Genomic DNA, 27,530 nt, shown 5'->3' on the forward strand with positions numbered 1-27,530 from the left:
AAAATTGATACAAAATTTATTTACATCAATATTTTTACCACAAAAGGAGCTTATTACACAGATTCTGATTTCATAATGTGGAGTTTGTGAACACATATAAGAGAGAGAATAAGGATGTATTTTTAAAAATAAATCTCAATATTAATTAGGCCAGTAACATGCTGAAACTGCTAATGCCAAGTACTGTTTATACTGTATTAATACAAAAATATAACATCTAAAGATAGAGAAATGTATTACTTCAGTAAAGTTGATTTGCATAAATAATTTTTGCACATTAGATGAAGAAACCTGAGTATGCCAGTTATATTTTTACAGCAGTTTCTATATTTTTCTGTTTAATATCATATGTATTTAATTGTTTTTCTTTGTTTCAAAATAATATGGTAGTATTAAAAACAATTTTGATAGTAAAGTAAGAACTCAAGACAGCATGCACAGATGTAGCTATGTGTGCTGTCAATTTTCATACTTTTTACATGTAAAACTTTTGAAAATATCTGGAAAATAAATTTATTAGAGTTTTTACTGTTGTGTACATATCTCAGTTGCTCCATTGTGCTTGAGGGTTGCGTCTAAAATATCATACTCAATAAATTGTGAACCTGTGAGACAATAAAAGCACCTCTTGATTTGGATTACACTGGATGGCTTCTGGGTAAACCAGATAGATATCTTTTTCTTAGTGTAGATGTCTTTGATGTCGAAATAATGCAAAGAGTTTGTTTTTGAATGTTTCCATCTCTGACTTTTGGATCTCTTCAAACAAACACGGACTCCAGATTTCAGGAGTTAAGACTGTGACAGTATCAGATTTCAGATGTTGCACTAAACAGAAGGTAAAGTGGAGAAAAAATCAATATTTGCTAGTACCATTTATTGAAAAATTATTTTCCATAGACCCGTTTTAAACTCAAAGCTACAGGGCTATATTGCCCATTTCTGTATAGGTCATCACTTTACCACTTTGCACCTAATTTGCAAATATTTTCATTTACCTCCTTAAATCAACAACAGATTCGTGTCTATAGTCATTGCCACTATAATTACAATAATTTGAGTTAACAGTAAACTACGTTCAATGGGTACAACTTAACCATCATCAAACTTCAGGTACAGGTAAAAAAATAAAATATCAAGGAATCAAACTTTCAAGATCTAAATAAATAAAATATTATTTAGTTTATTGAAAAGGTCAATAGTGGTCTTTTTTTTATTAATTATACATCAATTCTAGAACATATTCAGAATTAATAGAACGATAAATTACATTCTCACTTTAGAATGAACTATAGTCTCCAGCAATATGAGACTTGCATAAAACATGTACCCTTAAGTAAAAATCTTCACAAAAAGGCTCGTCACCACATAAATGGAGCTCTTTCACGTAAAATCTTGACACTGTACTTCTCCCATTCTTTTGGGTGGATCCATAGTTCTTGGGCTGACTCCAGACAGCACAGAATGGAAGCTCCAATCCAGCTAGTGATCTGTGGATCCATTTCTTTGGGAGCAGTTACAATATCCATTTGTTCTGCAAAAATAAAACCAAGTTCATGCTGTTATAATTACATCCAAAATATTCAACTCATTCGGATTGTGACATTTTTACATATATTTCTATGCCACATGCAATTAAATTGATAATAATAAATAATTTGAAGAAAAAACCGTCCAAACACAATTTGCAAATTGTTATTAATCTCTCTGGAGTTGAGCTCATACTCTCTTGATTAGAGAGCTGTTGCCTTAGCCCTAAGCTATGGTGAAGGTAGAATACATTTAAACAAAAAGTTATGTTGACAAATTATTGGAAAAGGTAATTTTTTATTTATAAGGGATCAATTACTGGTTTATCGCTGCAATACATAATTAATTATTTCAATATTAGGTTAAGATTCCACAACAAATTTAACAATCAAAACCTAAAAATCTTTATACAAATACATTGAATACTATGATTAATCCCTCTTCCTTATTATCTTATTTATTTCCCCAAGATGATTCCAAAATTAATACCATTACCACATTACTGCATGTCATTATTTAAACATGTTAACATACAACATTAAATTGTCTTTGCTCCATATTTGATAATTAATTAATTAATTTGGATTCATGGTCAAACTGAATGACTACGTAAATTGTATATGAATAACGGAAAAAGGAGCCACAGTACCTAATTTTTATTTTAATAATAAATACCATGTAAAGTTATTATGCATTATACTGAAAATTACTAAACAGCATGTATGATAATTTATCTGTTTTCATTTAATAAAAGTATACTTTGATCTGAATGTGATAAAAATGGTTTACAAACTGTCTGAAATCTTTGCCTTAAAAAAATTAATTGATTTGGTGAAAATGATTTTTTTATAAAAGGTTTCAGCCATCAAAAATAGATAAAAATAAATTCAAAACATGTCATTTAATATTTTCTGGTACAACTCCGGTTCTAAAGAAACACTTTATTTTAATTGACAAAACTGATAGTTTACCACAAAATTGGCAACAAAAATAGTTTACAGCAAAAATGTAAAAATATACTTAAAAAACAATCTACTTAAATATTTGTATAACTTGAGAGAATTTTTAATTAACTACTAAACATTAGCACTTAAGATTGAAATTTATTTTTGTGACAAACCTGAGCGTAGCATGTAAGGTATTTGTAAAGCGATTCTATTCTGCAACCAAGTACTGATGCCTTGAAACTTCATCCCTCCTCCAACAATTAAAATAGACGAATACATCTTCCTTTTTAAATCGTCTGATCCTGGAATTTTTAATAATTTAACGATTAGTATTTCAAGAAACATACTATAGATTTGTAAAATATTACTACAAATCTACAATACCTACTTATAAATAAAGTACAATTTATATATTTTTGCAATTTGCTGTCTAAAGTTGTGAATTTACATTTCAATCTTGTCTTTTAATTTTCAATGATTTTCCAAATCAATGGCAGTGAAAACTTCTTGTTAAACACAAAAATAATGTGTGGTCCTTAAAGAGTTACACAAGCATAAAAATAATGGTAAATAAATATGTAATACCTTATTGCTGTAGATTTCTTTTAATTATATCTTAGTAGTGTAGTGATGGGTTACTCTTAGATGTTCATTAAAATATAACTATTGTCAATTATTTTCAGCTACTTCGTGTGTGGGTTACTCCACTTTTCATATAGTTTTTATTTGGATAAAACTGAGAAATTAAAATCTTTTGATCATAGCATCAGATGTCCAAGAATGTGTTGATGTGTTCACATTACTGTGAAAAGTTCAGATACACCCTACGTTTTGCTGTCCTTAATTTCAACTCATCAAGTTGAAAGACTTTATAAAACTCCATCCTTGGTTGAAACAAAAGTGTTTTGTTTCAAGTGGCCAAGGACTGTACTGTTTGGACTCGGATTTGAAGTCTTTGGATGTGAAGGTGGAGGACCTTTGTTAATAAACTACCTTAGAGAGAAATAGTAAGCAAGAGTATGTAATAATTTGACAAACAGTTTGGAACTCAACTTTTATACCAGATTGGGAATTTGTTTAATTCTGTCAGGTTTAAATCAGTTATTTTCCTGAAAGAAAGCACATAATAAGAAGGTGTTATTTAATATAATTACGGCTCTCCTTTTAATAAAGCTTCCAAAAACAACTCGTGTTAGTCAAACTATCATGATGCTGTGTGTGACACAGTGGCTATGGTTTTATCCATTATTGGTTCAACAACACAAAGATAGTTTCATACTGATGCGTCAATTCTTGACAAGTTGTGCCTGACATATCGGCTGCTTAAAACTAGCTCCTCTGCAAATTAAATAAACGTGTTCAGCTTATATTGGATGCGTCATATGGTTCCTCAGGGAAATCTTATTAGGTAGACTACAGACCAGTGCTACAAGATCAGTGGAGTGTCAGATAGTTAATTTGCTATCTATTCCTAAAGTGTCATTTACCTTCAGTGAGTGTGAAGAAAGTTAGTATGTGAGTTCCTGGGATTTTCATAACAATGTTTTTTTGTCCTATTTATATTTTACTTTTCCATATCTATTTCTGTTATTGGCTAAGAAAATAATCATTAATAAAACATTTTTAGACATAGTCTATATATATATATATATATATATATATATATATATATATATATATATATATATATGACAAGGTGCTGTAATATGAGGTAATTTTCTCATCAAATTTATCATATACATTCAGAAAACAATGAATGTTCTATTTAGACTAACCACATCTGTCAATAGACTGTAGAATCGCTTGATCGAGGCCCAGCAGCTGTCCAGGACTAAGGACAAACTCAGTAGGCTGTGGTGCTACTCCAGGCTGACTCTCTAACATAGCATCCACAACTATATCCTCCTCCCCTCCCCCTCCACCTCCACTCTCAGGGTTCACTCCTTCTGGTGTCGGCTCCAACACTTCTTTTGCACCTCGCCTCTGTGAGCAAGTATTACAATGTTAATTTGCCATAAAAATGTATGCCTTTCGTAAAAAGAGAAAAACTACTCAATATTGTTTCGACAGACACTTTATTTCAATGTGATATAATTATTACAAAGTTATTGATTTATTTTGCTTTAGTTTTATACATGAAATGAGCTGGGCTCGCCCATCAGCCAAAATTAAATGTTAGGCCATACTAAATATTTGAATTTTTTTAAGGTTACTGTCCCTAATTAATTTATATTGTTTATATATATTATATAATTAATAATGAATATAAACTAAATAATAAATTCAGCAAAACAAAATATGAATTTTCACAAATGGATGTAGATATATTTGCTAAATACTGTGTTTGTAGCAGACAATTTGCAGATATATCTACACAATCAGAGCAACAGCACACCGAATTATTTGTAATGTACGAGGTGTGTTCAAAAAGTATCGTGAATTTTGTGTATTTTCAAAAATTATTTATTTAATCGTGAATATCTATTTTGTCCCCTTCAAAGTAATCCCCCTGGAATATTATACACTTGTGCCAACGTTTTTTCCAATCTTTGAAGCACTTCAAAAAATCATTTTTTTTTGTATCTTGTTCAGCTCCTTCTTCGATGCTGTCTCTATCTCTTCAATCGTGGCGTAACGTCATCCTTTCATGGGCCTCTTCAGTTTCGGGAACAAGAAAAAGTCACAGGGGGCCAGATCTGGGGCATACGGTGGCTGCGGTATTATTAGTGTGTTGATTTTGGCCAAGAAGTCGCATACAAGCAGCGATGTGTGAGCAGGGGCATTATCGTGGTGCAAAAGCCAATTTTTGTTTTTCCACAAATTCAGGTGTTTCTGGTGGATTGCTTCGCGCAAATTGCGCATAACTTGCAGGTAATATTCCTTATTCACCGTTCTACCTTGTGGCAAGAACTCATGATGCACCATGCCCCTGCAATTGAAGAAAACTGTAAGCAAAACTTTCACATTCAACTGAACTTGGCGTGCTTTATTCGGTCTTGGTTCATGCGGCAGCTTTCATTGATATGATTGAGCTTTGGTTTCCACGTCATAACCATAAACCCACGATTCGTCACCAGTTATGACCCTCTGGAGTAAATTCGGGTTGTCGCGGACAGATTCCAACATCTCATTAGCAATGTTCATGCGATGCTGTTTTTGATCGAAATTGAGCAATTTTGGTAAAAATTTTGCGGCGACCCGTCTCATGCCCAAATTATCGATTAAAATAAAATGGCACGAGCCAATCGATATGCCTAGGTCCTTGGCAATTTCTCTAACGGTGATTCGACGATTGGCCAATACCATTTTCTTCACTTCATCAATTTTTTCGTCTGTTGTTGAAGTGCTCGGGCGTCCGGCACGCTCTTCGTCGTTTACATCTTCACCGATAAACGTTGCATTTGTCCAAAGTAGCTTCTCCGTATGCCACAGTCAACATTCGGAATGCATCCGCGCACTTAATTTCGTTTTTCACACAAAATTTGATACAGGTTCTTTGTTCCATTTTTTTGAATAGGTAATAATCGAAGGCGAACCAAAACACGTGCAAGCAAAGCAGCTGTCAACAATTAACTGAACATTCAAAATGGCCGAAATTGTCAACAAAGTGAGAGACATATGTACCAACATAACGCCACAAAAAAAATCGAAATTCAAATATCCGTAACCCGCGAAAATTCAAAACTCACGATACTTTTTGAACACACCTCGTAGAGCTGTTTAAAAACATATTTATCAGAGGAATTTTATATCAATATTAATAAAAGTTCTTGAAACACAAATCGAATGATTATTTAAAAGGAAATCTGTTTGTGTGTGTTGGTAACACTGCAATCTTATATATCAGAATGCCTTTTTTGACATAAAACCGTGAAAAAAATATTTTTTGAAAATTAACATCAAGTTTTGTATAAAAATGTGTCAAAAAACATGTTTCTATAAAACAAGTTTGTATTCCGAGCCTAAAGAACTAATTGTGCAGATTTTCTGCCATCTGAAAAAAGGGTTAAAGAGGATATTAGTCTACTGTGAAGGACCAACAAATTCATGGTAAAGAAGCTTAGATATTAAATTTCATTAAGATAGATATTAAAACACAAATTTATTGGACACTTGCTTATTGTTACCACAGGGTAGTATTAGTAATGAACTCAAAAGAACAACTTAATTTTATTCAATATAAAAAACTATAAAATCAAACCCCATTTAATTTTGTACCAATTCATGAATTTATCACATGGTGCCCACTTAGAAGAGTTTGTGCTCTCCATGCAGTTCCAGTACTCCACCTCATTAGATTTCAAAGTTCTAATGTGCTACAACAATGTGGGCTGAAGAAAGACTTGAGTTATATATGCATAAAATGTTTTTGAATGAAGTTTGAGTTGAATAGCAATTGTAACGGTAGTATTTTTAATTAATTAACTAAAATTTACAAGTTCACAACTTTTTAGGATTGTAAAAATTATGATATTACGCATACTAATGGCACAGTTAAAAATAATGAAAAATAAAGTTTTATAACATTTAAATATTGATAGTTTAACACTTTCGAACATATGAAATACTCTGTTCCCTGTGTAACATTTTTGAGCATATAAATACTTAGTTCCCGTAAACTAACTACAAAGTAAACTCACACTGGTTTCCCGGAGATAGTCTGCATCGTGAGGGTCCTGAGGGTCTCCGGTAGAACGCTCCTGTGTCACCACCGACTTTACTCCTGTCACTCCTAGCAGTTCTGGAGAGAAGAAACCAAGAGGAGCAATCAGGCATTCATCTGCCATCTAGAACACAAATCAATGTGTTATATTACAATAACATTGAACATATATTGTTCTTTGACAACAGTTCTTTAAATCAAAATAAGGGTAAAATGAGGTGGCAAAAACAGGAGGAATCTAGAATACCTCCCTCCTACAAAAAAACCTTGCACAGAAAATATAAAAATTAAATGTATAATAACAAAAATGGAAGGAAAATTAAAAATACAAAGTTTTTATGCGTTCTTAAATCAGTTTTACTTCTTTTATACAGACAGTCTAAAAGTGTATGTTACTTGCTCTGATATATGAAAAAGAAATAGGATTAAAAAGTAAAGGTATTTGTGTTACACATTATTTTTATTTCCAGTTTTAAGTTTTTACTTATTTTAAATGTATCTAAAACAACTAAATCTTAGTGTATTAAAGTACATAGTACCAAATAATTAAGATGCTTGTTACGTGTACAAACATACACAAATGAGGATGAAGAACATTGTTTTTGGTAGTATTATCCATACTATCCGGAGGATAAAACAATTTTCACAATTTTGTTCACAAAATCAGTATGGTCTAGAAAGGTTTGTGATTAACTTTAATAAAAAGGATAGTCTGAACCTTTTCAACTCTTGGACCCTATTTCTTCCCAATGTCCACACATGCTTTGTGAGTGAAATAAATTCCACTGAACAGATGAGCCAAGGAGCCAGAGAGCAAACTGAAGAAATGTTTTTTGAAATTCTTACAAACTTTAACCCATAACGAGACATCTGATAACCCAACAAAATCTTTATTCTTTGTTTAAAGTTTATTATTGACGATGCATGATTTGAATTTTAAAAGAATAACAAGTTTCTGAGGATTCAAATCGTATCGTCTTCTTCAGACATCAGGCATGAGAATATGCAGAAATTAAAAACTAATCAATAAGTTGCAAGAAACATACATGACATGGCTAAAAACAGATGTATTTAAAATAACTTTCAATTTAGTAACTCTGACAATATGGGTATAAAACCTGTATTAATCTTAACACCTACTGTATCAAATGGTAACTGAGTATCAACATTCTGGACACATTTAAGAACTATATGTGTTCTGCAATTAATGCGTAATAGATTTCTGCCTAACTTCTCATAGAGGTTTGTAAAAACACTTATTTTTCTTATTTTTGGACATCTTTAAGAAAGATTTGATTAGTAAAAATTTCAGCTGATTTACCATTTATATCATTACAGTCAATCAGTAAATGTTTTACTGCAAAAGGGATCTAATGCCAACTTGAGTACAATCTATTTAAAGCATCAATAGTATATATAACAAAGTGAATATCTTTAAAAATCTGTAATCAGTTGGCCAAACATAAAAGTTACATTACATTAACAGCAATTTCTTCAGTCTTGTGCTAGCACTTGAAAACTTCAACTTGAATTACAATTTACAAATTAACTTGACTGGCAATTAGATGATTCAAAACTGAAGTCGTGTTGCACAGTATTAAAAGCAAATATAGTTTCCTTGGCTGAGTAAAATAACTCTTCAGAACTGAAAACTGCTTGATTAAAAAAGTATCATCGGTATTCCCAGCTCCTGAAACTAACAATGCCTTTCTTATCTCCTCACCACCAAATCACCAAAAACTAAAAAAAACTTAGAATTACAAACACTACAGTCTCTTTGAGCCTTCTTAATGAAACTAGAAAAAAGTCCATTTTAAGGTCTTCTTTAAACCTACATTTTATCTTCTATGTTCTCTCCACAACTCTGTACACCATGCTAATGTTCACAAATGGGTTCACACTGAGACAGAAGAGAACTGAATGCACAAATAACGACACTTTCAAGTTTCAACCATTGTATGGATGGACATGGACCCAAAAAATACTAATAATGTCCATACAAAACATAGATGTATGGTAACCATACTCATAAAGGCAGCTAAACCCACAAGTACCAATGTCCAGTCCCAGATGCCCTCAACTCTTTGAAGACAAGTGCCTCTTAACCAGGGTTTTGTGATACACTCATCACTTAGTGACACCGTTTTAGTCACTATGACATCATTGGGCTGCACAAAATACAACAAATAAATTTTGTATATTCTAAAAAAATACATCAATTGGAATTTTCACATTGAGCATGCTCATATATATTCAGACTTCAGTTCAGCTACTCAAAGAAAAATATATATTTGAAGATTGAAAGAGTTGTATTTATCAAAAATGTCCAATAGTGTGAAAAATGTGGTAAAATCTGATTTGACAGATTAATGATGCTCTAAAAGATCAAAGTATTTCAAATATTCTTCTTTGTAAGTTTTCCTAAGTAAAATATATTCTGTGATTATAAATATCTAACAAAATCAGATTAGCCACTTCTAATTAGTATGATGTAAGTAAGATGAATTTGTAAGTTCCCAGAACAGAACAACTTGGAAAGCATTAATTTATCTATTTAGTATCGATTCTGGGATGAGCAGAATTCTCATCTGCTTTCTAAGAGAGGTACAGCTACAAGAGAGAAGTACGGATATTAAACCTCATGTACCTGTATTGTGTAAGAAATGCAAGTGAGCTTTGGCTGCTGGATGAGGAACTGTCTTTCTGTACAACCACAAACGTCGAGGTTGATGTGACAAGAGTCATGTTTAAGGTTCTGCAGCAGCAACGCGTCCAGGGAGTTGTTGCCTGGGTCACAGCCCTTGTAGGGAAAGGCACACTTCTGTAGCAGCCAGTGTAGTGACTGTGTGATGTCTCCTCCTCCATACCCTATCCTCACCCTGTCAGAGGCATACAAAGTTTTTATAAAAGTATTCAGAGAATAATGTAACATCGCTCTGTCAAGTATAAGGTATTAACCCCAGATGTAGTGTGGTGGTTCTTTGTGGTTAACCATAAAGTACTAGGACTGTTGTTGTTTCGAGCCAATGCTGTGCTAAGGAGTGGTACGGTTGGCATTACTGCTTTATTAATCCTGAACAGTCTTCAGAACTGTGTCTAATGTTACTTATTTTATTTTTCCAGTTGTTTTAGTAGACAGCAACTATAGTTAGTAAAGTTTTTGTTTAATTATTAAATTTTATGATAAACGTGAAAAAACAACACTATTGTGTCAAGTTTGGGTGGAATTGAGGAAAAACATTAAACAGAACTTTTTATTTTGTAAAAGGTTATTGGAACAGGAGATTTCAGAGCAGAAGTTTAATTCACTTGATAAAATTAAAGAAAATTTGTTGGAGGAGCAGGATAGCATACTGATGAGTGGTTACAGAATCTTTCCAGTAGTAGAAACAACAATAAAATGACAGCTTGACACAGGGAGTGCTCTAAGAAGAAAAATTTAACTCATCTTTTGTACGTTAGATTGTGCACTCTATAACAGATGTTAGATGTCTTTTTACAGCTACATCAATTTAGCCTTTTCAATTCCAGTAGGCACAGAGCATGCCAGTACTGTTAGTTGTGAGAAATGCCATGAGCACACCCCAAACTGGTTATCATTTTATATATATATATATATATATATATATATTACAAATTTGTTTCCAAATAAATGTATTAAATGACAACATAGGCCTTTGACTACAAGCATAACTTTACTACAACTTAATATTACTATATGTAACAACCAAAGTTAATAATGACATTTTATTGTTATGATTAGTTACTGTTCAGAATTGTTGTTATAGATGTGTCTTAGAAAATAAGTAATGCGAATACAGGAATGTTGTATAAAATTATTGTATGCTATTGTTGTAAGTTACATTATTGTTTTTTTTTTAATTTTGAGAGCTATAGAATTTAAATAATATGTTTAAATACATAGCATAACAAATTCATTTGTTAGTTTTTCAGATTTTGATAGTACTATGTATTTCTTTAAGTACTATGTAAATGTAAAATTATATTCGGATTGTATATACATATATATTTATCTCTTTTTAAAAAGTTTTCTTAAAGATATATAAACACAGCAAAACAAGTTTTACAAATTTAAGCAATAAATAAAAGTATGAAAACATCTGTTCATTTTTTATTGGTTTATAAGAGGGCAATATTAGAAGAAATCAATACAGAATTGTTAACATATAAGTTTTTATTAAAAAAAGTCCTTCCTGACTTTTATACATAAACATAATAAACAGGAAAAAATTAACTTTCTTTTAATATTTGTTCAATAGTTTGCATTTCACTGCATCAATGCGTGGCATTTCTTAAGCAAAACCTGCTGAAAAATCATTACAACACGGAATACAAATTTATTCCAAATCACTTGAAGTAGTATTTATTTTGAGATCATAATTTTGTTAAAAATCAGTGGTGATTTATTTAAGAAACTAACTCTTAGTTAAGGTTTTATTACTCTTGTTTAAGTGATTTATCCAAGATGACCCTTATTTAAGAAACATAGAGTCACCTGGTAGCTGGATGACTGATCCCATCTTCCACACAAGAAACAGATGTTTTCTGGTGACCACAGTCGATGACACAAGCACAGGGCAGACCTGCACCAAATGTCGCAGCAACATGATCCTACATAGGACATAACATATTTATGTGGATAAGTACTGATTTAAAAATTTAACTTATTGAATATGTGCGATTATATCTGAGGTATTTTATATATATATATATATATATATATATATATATATATATATAGGTTAGTATAAATATTAAGCTCATACGTTGGATATGTGCTGGGTCAGACCATTACAATGACTATTGATAAAATTATAGAAGTTAGGGACCGTGCTACCAGTGAGACGCTGGGTCTTAACAGCCAGCTTAGAGCATATAATTATAATGTTAAAGTATTTGGTAACATAATAAATTTAGTTATTAAATGCTATTGATAAAGAACCAATAGAGTAAACAATAATTAATTCGACTGCTTTCCTTGCCGTTTAGAGAAACTACATATTGATTTAGTTCATAATTAGCTTGTTATATTTCAAATATATAACACCTGCCAGCCTACCATCCCCACACCTAAACCCTTATCTTAACAATTAACAGTGCATTGATTAAACATAGTCAACACTAGCAAATAATTATGTATGGCATCAATCTTATTGATTGGAGGAAACTGTGGCCTCTGTTCTCCTACAACGATTGCCTCACTCACTATGACCTACCTCTGTCACAGCACATGTCTGAACTATCCCTACACAGGCTGCTTTTCTAAACAGCTGATGAGCATACGTAAGCCAGTGCATATCTATAGTGTATATCAAACTGAAATTCTTTTACTTTTAGGTCATATTTTAGAGATACAAATTGTAATCTTTGTTCTACGCAAGTATGTACAAAAACTCATCTTTTTGGAATTAGAGATTTCAAGTTTAGAGTAATTTTTAAAAATTAAGACTTCCAAAGTACTTAATTAAACAATACCAAAATCAAAGTTGCTTCATGACATTTAGAAAAGAAAACGCTTTTTGCCTCATAATATTGTTTGCACTGCATATAAAGTTGAAGACTTTTTTCCTACACATTTTTGAGAAAATCAAGTCTGAAGGCGTGAGCTACCTAATACAAGTATAAATGCACCAAAGATAGTCAGTCACACTGTCTAAAGACTATCAAGGCTGTGAAGATCCTTTAACCCTCCAAATACTGTAGCAACAATCATATGTCTATAGAGTGTCTGTATCTGGATTTGGTACTGTGACAGTACTTGGATGATTTTAACAGGAGGCATAACATATATTACGACAGAATATATCACCTATTATGTAACTCTTTTTAGAACATTCTGTTGGTCAATAATATCTTTATTGTCATGCTATAAAATCAAATTTGACTGGTGTGGATATTTAAAATGCAAAAAAGAACCATACAAGTGTTTTTTATCTGTAGTATTTTATTGGTTTACAATGCAAAAGGCTAATACGGGGTATAATAAAATAATTAGAAGAAAACACTTTAACTGAAAAAATAACACAAACTTTTCATATATAAATGACAAGTTTATTCACATTACATTTTGAAAGAAACATTAATAGATTTGTGAAAAAATGACTGACAATTAAACTCATTATTACACAAACACAGCTGTAAACTGCACAACGAGCCATTTGTAAGGAGCGTAAACAAATAATTCACTGCATACTGATACTAACAAATATTTTTCATACCAAATAAAAGTATTATTTTTCATTTCAAAATGTTTTATCGCTACTTACAACACCTATTATAGGGTGGTCAAATATTACTGAACACTGGAACTTTTCTTCAGGAAAGAACTTTAGAAAAAAGGTTAAAATGAAAGTTGTACTGTTTCAAAAACTCTACTAGAGGACGTAATATGACACTTTCATATTAAAAGACTTACATTTTATTATTCACATCCTGAAACTTTGATACCTGCTAAAAAATGATTATGTTCTATATTTCACTTTATTTTTTTATAAATAGTCAGGATTAGAAAAACACTTTTCAGAGAAGTTTTTGATCTCTTTTACAACATGAATACATTGTTCTAATTTAAAAATACATAGTAATTTCATAAAAACTCATGAGTGGATAGAGTTTTTTAAACAGTTCAACTTATATTTGAAACTTTTTCTTTAACCCTGCAACTAACTGGCTTTAAGCGATTATCGATGCATTAACTACAGTTTCAAAATGGCACTAAGCTATTTTCGACGCATTAACTATGTCGTAATATGATCTCTCACAGCAAGTATATTTTTACTTTGTTTGAAGTAAAACATACGTAAATCTAAAGATAAAGATCCAAGGTTTTGTATTATATCATAAAACGTTCTATAGTTACGTTAAATCTTTCATTATAAAATTCTAAACTTGGATGTTCACATTTCCGATTGCCATTTGTTTGCGTAATTTCCGAACACGCTAAAATTACCGTATGTTTGTCAAAATTCCCTATCGTGAGTTTACATTCTACACGATCGTAAGTGTCGTCATTGAAAACAGTGTATTCTTGGATTTCAGAAACATCTTTTCAATAGCCAGTAGGAAAATAAATGTTTATAAAATAAGCGTTTGAAAAGCTCGTGTTTTGTAAAATCCCAAAATGCCTAATGCGTCGAAAATAGCTTCATTAAATTTTATTATTTTTGTTACTTTATTGTTGTCTGGAAATAGTGAAAATCATATCAAAACAAAGAAGAAGAATTGGTCTAAGCAACAGTATCGTCAACAAAGACTATGAACTAGTAGTTTATTTTTGTTCTGTAGCACAATCACCGACTCAGCCAGTAGAGAAGAACAATGCATCGCTTGGTTGCCATGTTGATTTCTTTGTTGTTATTACGCCATTGCCGGTATTAGTGTATTGCTTGGTATTTATTTGGATATTTTAGACTTTTCGTTATTTAGTGTGTACAAATAAAAGTTTGTTTAGTGTTTTTTTTAATTAGTGAAGTTAAAAATATAGAGGTTAGGTTAAGTTTTAGTGAATAGGTTGGATTTTTGTGAAACTGAAAGTAAGCCTATGTTCACGTAGGTTCAGTGTTTTTTATTTTGTAGACAATTTAATTTTAATTCAAATTAAATTTTGATTTAAATTTATGCAAAGGTATTTATTATAAAAGCATATTCATGTATTTTAGACAGTAATTTTTTTTTTACTTTTTCTGAAGGTATTAGCGTTTTATTTCTATGACCACCGCTTGTTTTATTTTTTTACAAAAAAATAATAGAAATAAAAATACATTGTTGTACATTTTTTTAAACTTCAATAAATGTACTATCTATATAAATAATTTTTGGATGAAAAGAAAATTGTTAGCTAAAAAAGTTAGGCATTTATTTCACAATTTTGACTTTGGTAAAAATTTAAAAAAAGGTTTGTTGCCATATAAAAATATCTTATACAATGTAAACTTCTATAAATATCCTATTTTTCTCTTCTACATATATTTATCTCTTAGAAAAAAATATTTGTTCATCCAATAGATTCCAAAATGTCACAATGGTATACATAATAGTGCTATACAAACTTTTTTCAGATTTTGTAGTTTTTATACATATATTATTTAAAAGTACCAATAAACTTCTTTACCTAAATTTTTTTTAAATTTGTAATTCAGATATATAAGCAAACTTTTGTACATTTTAGAATTATTCTAAAAAATTTAATATTACCTGAGAGGGTGCTATACATTTAAGAAAAATTTATTCTTTACTAATATTTTTATGTTAATCAGTAAAAAAATAAAAATACATTGAAATGATTCAATATTTAATATTTTTTTGGGAAACTACGTTTATTTCTAAAGACATTGATGTTTTTAAAATGTTTGTATCTTTAAAAATAGATGACCAGTGATTAAAATACAAAACCCTTACAAAATCACCAAAAGGTGCCTGCCATTTTAGGAAAAATTATGGCCAGTTCCAGGGTTAAATTTCATTTCTGAGGAAATAATCTAGTGTTGTGGGACTTTTGACCAACCCTCTATATATTTTAATAATAATTACAACCTCTACTTACCTGAAGTAAGAAACAGCTACCAAAACCCATTTTATTCAAAAGCAGAGTCATAAGTTCCCTCAAATAGTGGCGGTTATAAATATCTGGAACTATCAATACAGCCCGGTAATGCTAAAACAAAAATAATACACTTAATAAGGTCAATATGTAAGAAATTGTTTTAAAAAATCAACATAGTTTAAATAAAAAGGAAATCTTCAATAACAATACTGAATTACTAATGGTCAGCTAATAAGACCACTTAGCTGATCGTGGGGTGAGTTCTTCATATCATTGTTGATATTATAAAAAACCTTATGTAAATATAATACCTTGGATGTATATTATTTGCTTTCTGATTATTTGGTACTCCGTATCAAGGTATACGGATCCAAGAATTTTCCACTCAATCTCATTGTCGTTCTTACTCTTGAAAAATGTGGAAAAAATCTTGTTCAGGTGCCAGGGAGAAACCCTCTGCACAGTAGTGATTGAGGATAGGAGGTAGCACTTGGCTTCTTTTTGGACATCTACGGAGCCTTTGAAAACACACAAATTCATCATCACTGATGCAGCCAGATCACATAGGTTGGATGATATTTTGTGCAGCTGGGTTGCAAACCAGGTATGACACTGCTTTCTTTTTGTTTTGTGAGTGTTATGTCCATGACTACCTAGGGGTCTATAAGGAAGAATACTGTTATCCTCTGCTGTAGAACTAAGTGATGGATTGTCTACTAGATGATATGGTGATTTGGTAGTGGCTAAGGACAATGGACAGTGTGTAAAGGTCCTTCAATTAATTCTTCTACAGTGACTGCGGCTTCTTTCAGTGGAAGGATCGCACTACAGTTGAAGTACTACAATCACAAGGGACTTCTATTCAGATAAGGTGATAGACTGTGGTAAGTGGGCTCTTGTGGTTAATTTTTAGGAGCATTTTAGACGGCCTAAGCTGCTTGTGGATTATATCTCTATTGACCAATACATATGATTGTAATTTGATGTTCCAAGATGGAAAGCCGGTCTGGTGCCTAGATTGCATCTGCCAGTTGTGTGTTTCTCCTTCATGGGTGGTATTTACGGGCTGGGTCGCACAGCTGCCCAGAATTGTTTATTGGATCTTCAGCTAATAGACTTGTCACTTGGACATACCATAATCATTCATGAGATAAGTTGCAATGGTGTTTTGACATACCCAAACAACATGAGAACTAGGTACTCTTCCAATAAACTATTTGAAATGCACATTTATTCAAGAGAGAATTGAGTTAATGGACACAGAATTCTCACATAGAATAGTATACAAATAGACCCAAAACTATGAGATTAACTGACATGGGGTTTCAAGAGGAGCACCAGTATATTCCAGTCAGATGTTATATGCCTTAGAACTTGCTTATACCGAGAAATGGAAAGTGTAATTTTTTATTGCTTGACTTTTTATACCTTATTTTTTTAACCTAAAAAGTATTATGTTTATGATTTTTCATCTGAGAATTTATACATCTTTTATTTACAAAAAAGATTTTAGGCAAATTAGTGCAATGAATTGGCTCTTTCTAACACAATGGGATTTACGTGGCGATAGTTTCATTCTGAGTGGTTTACTTGTAATGCTAAATAATGAAAAGATTGTAAACTAATATAAATTATTACATTCAACACAAATATTTGTGTAAATAAAAAAAATTTTCATTTGGAATAAAAGTTGTTTGAAAAGCTAGTTGTTTATAAAGTGTATAATAGTCCAGATTCAAATGATAAATTGTGATTTTTGCAAGATGTTTTAATATCTGGTGATATGTATTGGTGTACACCATGAGAATCCCATGTCAAATATTTTTCACAATATAGGGAGATTACACCCAGTTGATGTACATTATCAAAGCATACCTTAAGATCACTGATAGGGATGTCTAACTTGAACTGAATAACCCAACTCCAGATGTCTTGTAGATCTGTTAGCACAGATGTCAGTGACCCTCCCACTCCTGAGTGAACATTCAACTCCCCTCTTCTTATCGGGAAATGAACATTGTAGTCAAGGGCTGGGTTAATATGAAGAACCTGTAAAATATTGTAATATTTTATTAGACATTCTGAGAGGCAGTGGCCTCATAGTCTAAATACATTGAAATATATGAATACCTTTTAAGAGCACAATCAAAAATTTTAAACAATAAATTTTTGTAACATTTCCTTGTACATACTTTATATAGAAGTTCACAAACTAAGTACATTCGCGTCTGCAGAACCATGTAAATGAATAAAATCTGCATTACCCAGTGACAAACTGAAACATCTATTGATGTTCAAGTGACAGAAGGTATTCCCTCTGTTTTAATAGTACTGCCCTAGGTGTATGCAAACACACATATAATACTATATATATATATATATATATATATATATATAGCAAGTTTCAAAATACTATACATAACATGCGTGTTCTGTCCATCCCATTATTTTTTACAGTAACACCAGTAAATAAAACACAGTAAAAAAGCCTTTTACTGTTTAGCTTGCTATGGAGATGGCTGCTGATTACACTAAAATGCTCTAGTTTTGTATGAAACTAACAAATCAACTTCATCATATATGTTGATAATTTACTGAAAAATGTCATATGATAAACTTTTACAATATAATTTGTTTATTCAGTGTTTTTCTGGTTGCCAACATGGATCAACATAACAAGGACCACTTCAATATTTTCAACACCAATGTTAAGATACAGTAAAATTCCATTAATCCAGCATCCTATAGTTCAGCACACTTGGTAATCCGGCACGCCTTATGGGAAAAGTAACATTTTTACTGTACAACGCAAAATATCAATCATTTAATTCGTAACAATGTTTTTGCCATTCGTGGTGGACACAGCATTTAGGCGGGTGTGGAGAAGAGGTTAGGTGTCATATTCGGCAGATATTGATTAGTCTCGAGTCACAATGACTGACTATGGCGGTTAGCTTTCAGCCGTTGTAACCTGTTGCACTTTCATATCAATTCAATTGAGTCTAGTAACAGTAGGTCGTTTCACAGTAAATGCGCTCAGGACAGATTTGTGATGGAAGGACGACTCTAAATGACTGACAACTTGCCAATGCCTTATAAATTAGGCACAGGCCCGTACTCAGACTGGTTTTTTCAGGCAATTTTACTGGGGCTCTGCCTCATGTTAATGAAGGCGTGATGGTGGGACATGACGGGCCTATCCGAATATCTTTTCTCCAGTGTCTATAGAGGCTGGCAGTGTTATTATGCTACAGGGTTGTGATGAAAGGAATGAATGCACCCTCGACTTTGACCATGTTGCACTCAATTGTTGTGATGCGTAGACTACAGCCTGTAAATAGACCATTATAAAAATAGTTCTTATAGATCTACATGTAACGAGGACTACCTGGAGGTTACATTTAAATAATACATATCGTGTTTTACTGTGATTGTTTGTCTGTTTATAATGACTACATTATTTCTCTGATATGTATCCAATAGTTGGCATATTTTATAGTTCAGCATAAGTAAATTCCTGACTGTGCCAGATTAACAAGAGTTTACTTTATTTTATTGAGGTTAAGTTTCATACCAAAATGTCAACCCTATAGGTCAACTCATTTGACAGTTATATTGCATAGAGACATACATAAATCATATTGCATTCATCAGCAACTGCCTGATTGACTTCACCAAACGCTCAGACAATAACGATTAGGACACAATATTAATATTTTAAATACACTTTTGACCTAGAAAATTCAAGATGAAACAATAACCTCATTGCCAATCACACAATTCCCCTCTTGTTTGGTCCACTCGCCTCCTGAAGAGCTGATTACTTCTGGCTGAACTCTGCGATTGAAGGCGGCTATCTGCTGCGGAGGTGTGGCATACCGGCGTCTACCATCTGACTGCAGACATGACTGTAGAGTGTGTGAGACTTGTAGCCTGCAGTCTTCCATCTCTTGTAGCACCTCTCCAGTCTGAAAGTAACACATGCATTACTGGTAACATTATTATTATTATTATTATTATTATGTAGCCTTTTTGCTGGCCATGTTTAGCTGTTTTTTTATTTTTTTATAACTTAACAACTATTTATAGTAAAACAATATTACTTACTCCATTTGACCTGCTCAGGGGTCTTTGAAAATGGTTGCAAAAGAGTACTGACGTTTATAGCCATCTGATCCCAAAAGAATAATGACGGTTTTGCTATCCCTTACAGGCTTGTTCTGTTCATAATCTAAGCTTGAATTTAGGTACTATCTTGAGGGATATTATCATGTGGATGATCTGACACATGATCTGAAGATGGGGAAGTAACGATTAGAAATGCCCTTGGCCATCAGTGCGGATGTAAGTGCCACCTCGCACTTCTGGTGACAAAAGGAAAACATCCCTCAAGATTATACGCAAATTCAAGCTCAGATCACGTGAATGCTCCTAAAATTGATCTTTAACTTTTGTGCTATTAGTAACATAATTATGATAATCTACTCTGAACCTACTTATATAATCTAATAACAAACAGTAAAGAGTGACAAATTGACCTTTTTTTCGCCAACCTCACTTCCTATTGGAAGGCAGAAAACAAGAACCGATCATCATATCATGTGATTTTCACAGTAAGTCAAATAAAGTTTGTTCTTTGTAATAATGTAGTATTTTTTACAAATTGGTGAAACATAGGCTATCTAATATTTCCTTTGATCTAATAATCGTGACACATTGTCACTGTAAAAATTGTAGGGAAAACAAAATATGCAAATAGGCCTTTTCTTAAGGAGGTTAACATTGGCTTTTTTGTAACATTTTTAGTTGGCAAACACTGGGTATTTAAAAAGGATTCTGTAATCATCATAAAATATTTGTTGCCTTATCGGTACAAATATCTCTGCCCTATATGGTCCATAAAAATTTATCAAAGTGTAGAGTGTTTATTTCAGATGCAAAGTGTCTACCACAGTGTTTAAGGGTTCGATATTTTAAGCAATATCAGTTTACCATATCATAAATTATTTGCCTTCAGTTCTCAGACAAAATGAGTAAGCGTTCAATCCTTATTCCCAATTGCATAATAATAGTAGGAGCCTGATCGTAGTATTGTAACAAAAGATAAACTAATTTCAAAGGGATTAAAACTCTTGATTTTTATTGTGGTGTGAGTCTTTTACATCCAAAGTCCTTGGTGAATTAAATAATTTGGTGAATAATTGTTTTTTGAAAGTTTTTTTATGATTATTTGGATATCCGAATGCTTGTTTTGGTGCATCTTAACAGATTCTGGAATTTTGAATAATACAAATATTTTATTTTGATTCACAAGAGGTTTTGTGATTTGGGTTAGTTTAATTTCTTCCAAAGAGTTTTCAAACAAGAAATTTATCACACTATGCGATGTACTGTAAATTTAAAATCTTTTAATTAGCGTCACCCTCTGCCAATCTTTGGCGAGGATGGTTGAGTAGACAATCATGCTTTGTATGAAACTAAAAGTGATGGTGTTCAGGGTATGGCTGAAATGTATTAAATGCAAACACCACACAGTGTTTTCAGTTTGAATGTAATATTTGGTGTGGATGTTTGTTGCTTGTGAAGCATATGTGCTAAAAGAGAACCATGGTGGCTTTGTGAGATAACAGCTCTCACTGCAAGTCATGATGCGTCTATGTGTAGCACAGGGTGGATCATATTTTAGCATTTGCAACATTATTGAAGAGTTAGTGCATTATTTAGTAACTAAAAACCGGTTTCTTGAAGGAAGCCTCAGAACGATTCCACATCCCTTTTCTTTAAGTGGTTTAAGGAGACTGATATGCTGAGATAGTCTTTTATGACTCTGGAATAATTAAGAGTGCTAAAGTGAGAAAGTTAATGCAACAGATCCATTCTTTAAATTCAATTTACTATAAATAATATATTTTCATAAAATTAGAAAATAAATTTTCTCTATATCTAATCTTGGTTACTTCTCTATATAGGGTTTGCCAAGATACTAAATGAGTATAGAAAAAAAATTAAAATCCAATATTAACTTACCATATGTGCTAATGGAGGTAGCATGGAGTCACAATGTTTTAATCCACCAGGGTAACGTTTCCGTGCTATTGCATGGAGTTCAGTATGGGGGTTGGAGTCCGATGCTCTACCAATACGTACATAGAGAGAACCAGGGTGAATAACTATAATTGTCTGCTTTTGAATCTGCTAAAAATAGCAAAAACGAATCATTAAAATTTGTCTAAACCTGTATTCTTTAAACTATGCACTATCTGCAAGTAAAATACAGTTTTATTTTACATTAAAAAATATATTGTACACAATGGTGTTCAGTACGAGTACATCTTGAATTGTAGTTAAGGCAACCTGACGTCTTGCTTTGAAAAAGAAAAAGTCAAGATTTGTTTAGTTTTGAAATATATATTCTTTTTATATTTCTGATTACTTCAATTAATTTATATCTGGTTAAAGATATTCTGGTTGCAAAAGCTCGCAAATTGATTTGCAATCTATGTTTAGTATCAATTTTACCCATCCCGCCCGACACACTGAACTATATCTTTGCCAGTGGTTTCCCAGTTCATAGACAAAAGTCTATCAGTTCTTCTGTTAAAGGACATACTGTTCAAACTGCTGAAGTTGCTTCTTTACTTGCAGATTTGAGAAAAAAATGCAAAGATTTTAGGTCGTTTCCTACCCCTTTATGTTCATTTTTGTCTCAAGAAAAACAAATACAGTAATTCGACTTGGATGTACACACACACACGACATATATATATATATATATATATATATATGTGTGTGTGTATATATGACATATATATATATATATATACATACATGATATATATATATATATATATATGTCATGTATGTATGTATATATATATATATATATATATATATATAAAACAATTGTTAAATTAATTCACATCATCAAAGAGTGCAGTAATCTTTATTCAGATCATTAAATTGTTTAACCAGAAAACTTTGACTATCAACATTGTTCCCAGGATAGAGCTTTTAATGTCACCCAGGTAAAGTTTTCAAGTTCTTCAAAAAGTGTCCAGGCACATTACTGTAAATATATATTTACCTGGGTGACATTAAAAGCTCTATCCTGGGAACAATGTTGAAAGTCAAAGTTTTCTGGTTAAAAAATGTAATGATCTGAATAAAGATTACTGTACTCTTTGATGATGTGAATTAATTTAACAAATACGTTCCCAATGAAAATGTATAGCTCAAAAACTCATTGATCACTGTACTGACAAGCGTTGGATCAAATGTTCAGTGAATTTAGAAAAATGGAAATTATATTTGTCAATGCAAAACTGCTTGTTAAATATGTGTTTATATCCTACTGGGACAAAGTATCAGGCAGAAAATAAATCATAGCTCCAAATTAAAACTATGAAGGCAATGTTCATGTTACAGAGTAACATTAAATTGGGCTGCAGGATAATAAGAGGCCATCGCGACAATAAAATCTAACTACGATTATTGAATTTAACTATTGAATAAAACAGTGATCTATAGATATTCATAATTAATCATTGCCAGCTGTTGTTACTTTGTTTATGTAGTGAGTAAGTTAGTGCCAAAGAGAAGAACAATGGCAATGAATATCCAGATGTTGACCCAAAATTTATTTTTAAACAATGAGCAATGTTTTGAATACAAACTTTGTAGATCCTCTAACTTTTGCAAACACCCAAACTATAGAATCTAATTGTTGAGCTACAAAGAAATCCTTAAAAACTGGTGTCAGAAATGACTGCATTGCTGATCACCTTCCAGAATATATGTATCGACGAGAAGTAATGATTGTTGGTGGTAATCCATTCGAGCATTTTTTACATCCTATCACACATGTCTACCCTGTGAAGTAATCATAAGTACTATGCCTCAAGAATAGTTTAAATGCAGTTTATTAGTTATTTTGGGTACGGTCCAATAAGCGGACCCGGTTTTTTATATCGAAATTGGCAAACGATATTACTTAATCATAACCATCGATATAATCAATCGATACTGATGAATTATTTTTAACAACTTAAATAATCTATATGAACAGCTGTAAACACTTTCAAATAATACAATTAAGGTAATATTTTAAATTTCACGTAACATTGTGTATTAAAATGGCCGTCAATCTTAGGAAGCTTCACGAAATTGCTTTAAAAGACGATAAAATATGTTTTTTATGGCTTCAGGATGTTGGGTTAGTACCTAAGAATCCATTATGTGATATTTGTGGAAAGGTAACAAATGTAACTGTCAGAGGAGCTAACATGGTCGTCTTCAGATGCAAAAAAAGAAGGTAATGGTGGACACAACTTTAGTAAAAACGTTTTCGTTCTGTTTCATTTAGTTAAAGTTATGAGTTTCCCTGATTTTGGTTAAATGTTCATTTATTATTTGTTATCATTAAATTCACATTTTAATTTAAACATATGATTGTTATTACTTTTATATCGATTGATAGTCTATGATTCGATATGCGAATATTAGGTATCGATGATTATATTCTTCGATATAAAAAACCGGGTCCGCTTATTGGACCGTACCCGTTATTTTATACCATTTGAAATAAATACGGTACTTTGGGATTATACCGACCACACCCAGACATGAATCGTTATTTGACATTTTGCTTCTACTGATTACTAGATTAGCGTAGAACAATATTTCGTCAATATAAAACAGAAATTGTCTTATCGCAAACCCCTCCCCATCCTCAGACAGAGGTCAAAGTCGAGCGGTCTAGTAGATAACGTGATTGCAGAGTCTTGCCGCCCGTTCAGCTGGTTCGTCGCTTTGTTGTACTTCCGTGTTTTACCTCTACATTTGTCCAAACACAAAAATTCAACAAAAACAAACATTACCAAACTAAAACTAAACTCTTTATTGAAAAAACACTCAAAACTTGTTACAGTGCAAATCATGTGATGCTGCGCGGCCTGCCGTAATCGGGATTCTCGAGAAAGATAACAGCGACAAAAATACCAATCACAATACCTGGAAATGCTTGTAAGTTTGTAATTAATTAAAGAGTTGTTTTTTCGTTCTATCATGTCTATTTCTATAAATTTATATTTTTGTGTTCTTCATACTGGTGTGGTCGGTATAATCCCAAAGTACCATAAATATACTTCTATTACATATAAAAGTTTAGGATGTCCATAATACAATTTTAAATTCTTTGTTTAAAGGTTATTTTTGACGATGGAAGGATTGTGAAGGAAACAGGATTTTTCCGGACATTTGCCATCGTTCAGTGAAACAAGAAAACAGTAACACTACGTTTCGAGATCTGCAATCTGATCTCTTCTTCAGGTAAAGAACTAACCTAATACATAATTACAAACTAAGTTAAAATAAACAAATCTTACTAAAGCGTTGTGGCACGCCTAAGTCAGGAATCACAACCTACATGTTGTTGTCAACTTCACTAACACTAAAGACATGCACTTAATACAAAACTATACAAAACACTAATCATTAAAAGTAAACTACGGAATACAGGTCACAATGCGTCTTCACTCGTCTACTGACCACCTACGACTGAGCAGAGGGACTAGCCAATGGCAATCGTGACGGCTGGCTAAAACAAGATGGCGGAAATACAAGGGAAGGGGAACAGGAATGGGCCCTTTCGTTATTATTGGTTCATGCGAGATGAACTTCTTAAAACCATATTGTGACTCCGCATTGGTTTATTACAAATATCCGATCCGTTTGATACTTTTGGTTTTCTATTTAGTTCATTTTTTAGAATTGGCAACCAAAGCGGCCTAATACATCGGGAACCACATTTCTTCAAAAGGAAATTAATTGAGGCAACATACATTAAATTGGCAGACCAACCAATCAGTCAACCATCAGTCGAGATTAGGCCGCTTTGGTTGCCAATTCTAAAAAATGAACTAAAGAGAAAACCAAAAGTATCAAACGGATCGGATATTTGTAATAAACCAATGCGGAGTCACAATATGGTTTTAAGAAGTTCATCTCGCATGAACCAATAATAACGAAAGGGCCCATTCCTGTTCCCCTTCCCTTGTATTTCCGCCATCTTGTTTTAGCCAGCCGTCACGATTGCCATTGGCTAGTCCCTCTGGTCAGTCGTAGGTGGTCAGTAGACGAGTGAAGACGCATTGTGACCTGTATTCCGTAGTTTACTTTTAATGATTAGTGTTTTGTATTAAGTGCATGTCTTTAGTGTTAGTGAAGTTGACAACAACATGTAGGTTGTGATTCCTGACTTAGGCGTGCCACAACGCTTTAGTAAGATTTGTTTATTTTAACTTAGTTTGTAATTATGTATTAGGTTAGTTCTTTACCTGAAGAAGAGATCAGATTGCAGATCTCGAAACGTAGTGTTACTGTTTTCTTGTTTCACTGAACGATGGCAAATGTCTGGAAAAATCCTGTTTCCTTCACAATTTTAAAAACCTCAAACTTAATCCTCTTTGACATTATCGTTCAAAATTTATTCAAAATAAATTGTGTTTAGAAATACATTTAAAGTGAAATCATGTGTTTGGTTATTAACTACTGGCAGCAAGAACAATGACATACATGTCAGTATATTTTTGAAAATAGTTAAAGGTAAGTAAATGTTATTGATTTGTTTTTAATTATATAGCCTATTATCTTTAAATTTATATTATTTTTATATATTCATTTGCAAGATTTCAAACCAGAAAACTAAATTGTTTTTTGAAATATCTATTACATTATTTGGTCCACATTTTGACTTTCAGTATTTTTAGATGGTTAGATAATCATGAATATCAATGATTGAACGTCATTCAATAATCAAGATCCAATTGTGACAGTGGCCACTTATTATACTGCTACCTTAAATTGGTCTGTTGTACATTTAAAATGATCTTGTGCTTCTCAAGAATTAGGCTAGGCTATGATTTCATGCATTAAAATTACGTCTACCCTAAAACACAATAGGAGGGTAGGCTAATACAATACTTGTATAATAAACCAAAAGTATAGGTTTTTAATTACCTCTAGGTTACCAAGATTTCCTTGAAGATGCATCATTAGTTGAGGTAATATATAACAAGATAATTAAACTATCTCCACGCCCTAAATAAAATAATAAAATTGTTGTTTATCTTAGTCTTATAAGCATGAGTACAAATGAAATGTAATCTAATCATTCTACAAGAGCTCGTTGGTTAGCAATTTCTAAATTAACCCATTTGTTTATGTTTCCATTGGTTAAGATAAGAACATAACCTCAAAATATATTTGTAGTTTTTTCCTGGTTTGCTAGAAGGGCGCTTTGAAATTTAATGTTACATGAAGTTTTGAAGTTCCTTATTTCCAGTTTCGTACGTTAACCGGGCATTAAAAAAACATGAAGCAGATAAATTATTTATTTTTTTCGTGTTGACATAAAACACCATATATTAGTATTTAATTACTTTATGGTAGATGACATGTCAATTCGTTAAAAAAAACAATTAACTTTATTTATTAATGTCTCCATAATGAACTAATATGCTTCATGGTTGTTTTTATAATAATAGTTAGTAGGTTATTACAGCACTAAGCCATGCTGCGTTTTATTACGAGTTATTTACATTTTTCAATAAATCTACTCACAAATTAATTAATTAATTCTTTTATTTTACTGGCAATGCCGAAGAGAAAGATCCCCTTCATTAACGTGCTCTTTTGAAGACAAGTTAATTTTCACATAAAAAGTCTAAGGTCGGAATGAATTAACGCTAATAGCCATAACATTGGTAGTTGATTGAATACTGGCTAAAATAGAACTACGGTTACGCACTTGCCTTACTGTATTTAAATT

At 32.0% G+C, this 27,530-nt stretch overlaps 1 protein-coding gene across 3 annotated transcripts; it reads right to left on the minus strand.

Moving 5' to 3' along the window:
* On the minus strand, positions 1-26,973 carry LOC124357703 (actin-related protein 8-like). Of its 3 annotated transcripts, XM_046809711.1 has the most exons (12): positions 26,720-26,972; positions 21,731-21,898; positions 19,465-19,671; positions 17,579-17,752; positions 15,704-15,814; positions 11,657-11,772; positions 9,788-10,019; positions 7,118-7,264; positions 4,253-4,460; positions 2,651-2,779; positions 1,331-1,534; positions 1-1,239 (listed from the first exon to the last, which is right to left on the minus strand). In XM_046809711.1, the coding sequence occupies exons 1-11, from the start codon at positions 26,753-26,755 to the stop codon at positions 1,362-1,364; spliced, it is 1,701 nt and encodes a 566-aa protein (XP_046665667.1). In that variant the 5' UTR covers positions 26,756-26,972; the 3' UTR covers positions 1-1,239; positions 1,331-1,361. The 3 variants fall into 3 exon arrangements, with proteins under 3 accessions (XP_046665667.1, XP_046665668.1, XP_046665666.1); XM_046809712.1 differs by having other exon boundaries at positions 1-1,534; positions 21,731-21,895; positions 26,720-26,973; XM_046809710.1 differs by having other exon boundaries at positions 1-1,534.
* Positions 26,974-27,530: the final 557 nt, after the last annotated feature.

The sequence above is a fragment of the Homalodisca vitripennis genome, chromosome 3 (genome assembly GCF_021130785.1).
Source record: "Homalodisca vitripennis isolate AUS2020 chromosome 3, UT_GWSS_2.1, whole genome shotgun sequence".
Classification (NCBI taxonomy): Eukaryota; Metazoa; Arthropoda; class Insecta; order Hemiptera; family Cicadellidae; genus Homalodisca; species Homalodisca vitripennis.

What these genes read in the sequence shown, in the direction of transcription:
- LOC124357703 (XM_046809711.1), bottom strand. Translation starts at nt 26,755, where the DNA reads ATGATGCATCTTCAAGGAAATCTTGGTAACCTAGAG. An exon ending in TCCCTATCAGTGATCTTAAG is followed by an intron (nt 15,815 to 17,578) that starts GTATGCTTTGAT and finishes TTTTTGTTTTAG; the next exon opens with CATTACCGGGCTGTATTGAT. An exon ending in ACCTTACATGCTACGCTCAG is followed by an intron (nt 1,535 to 2,650) that starts GTTTGTCACAAA and finishes TTATTTTTGCAG; the next exon opens with AACAAATGGATATTGTAACT.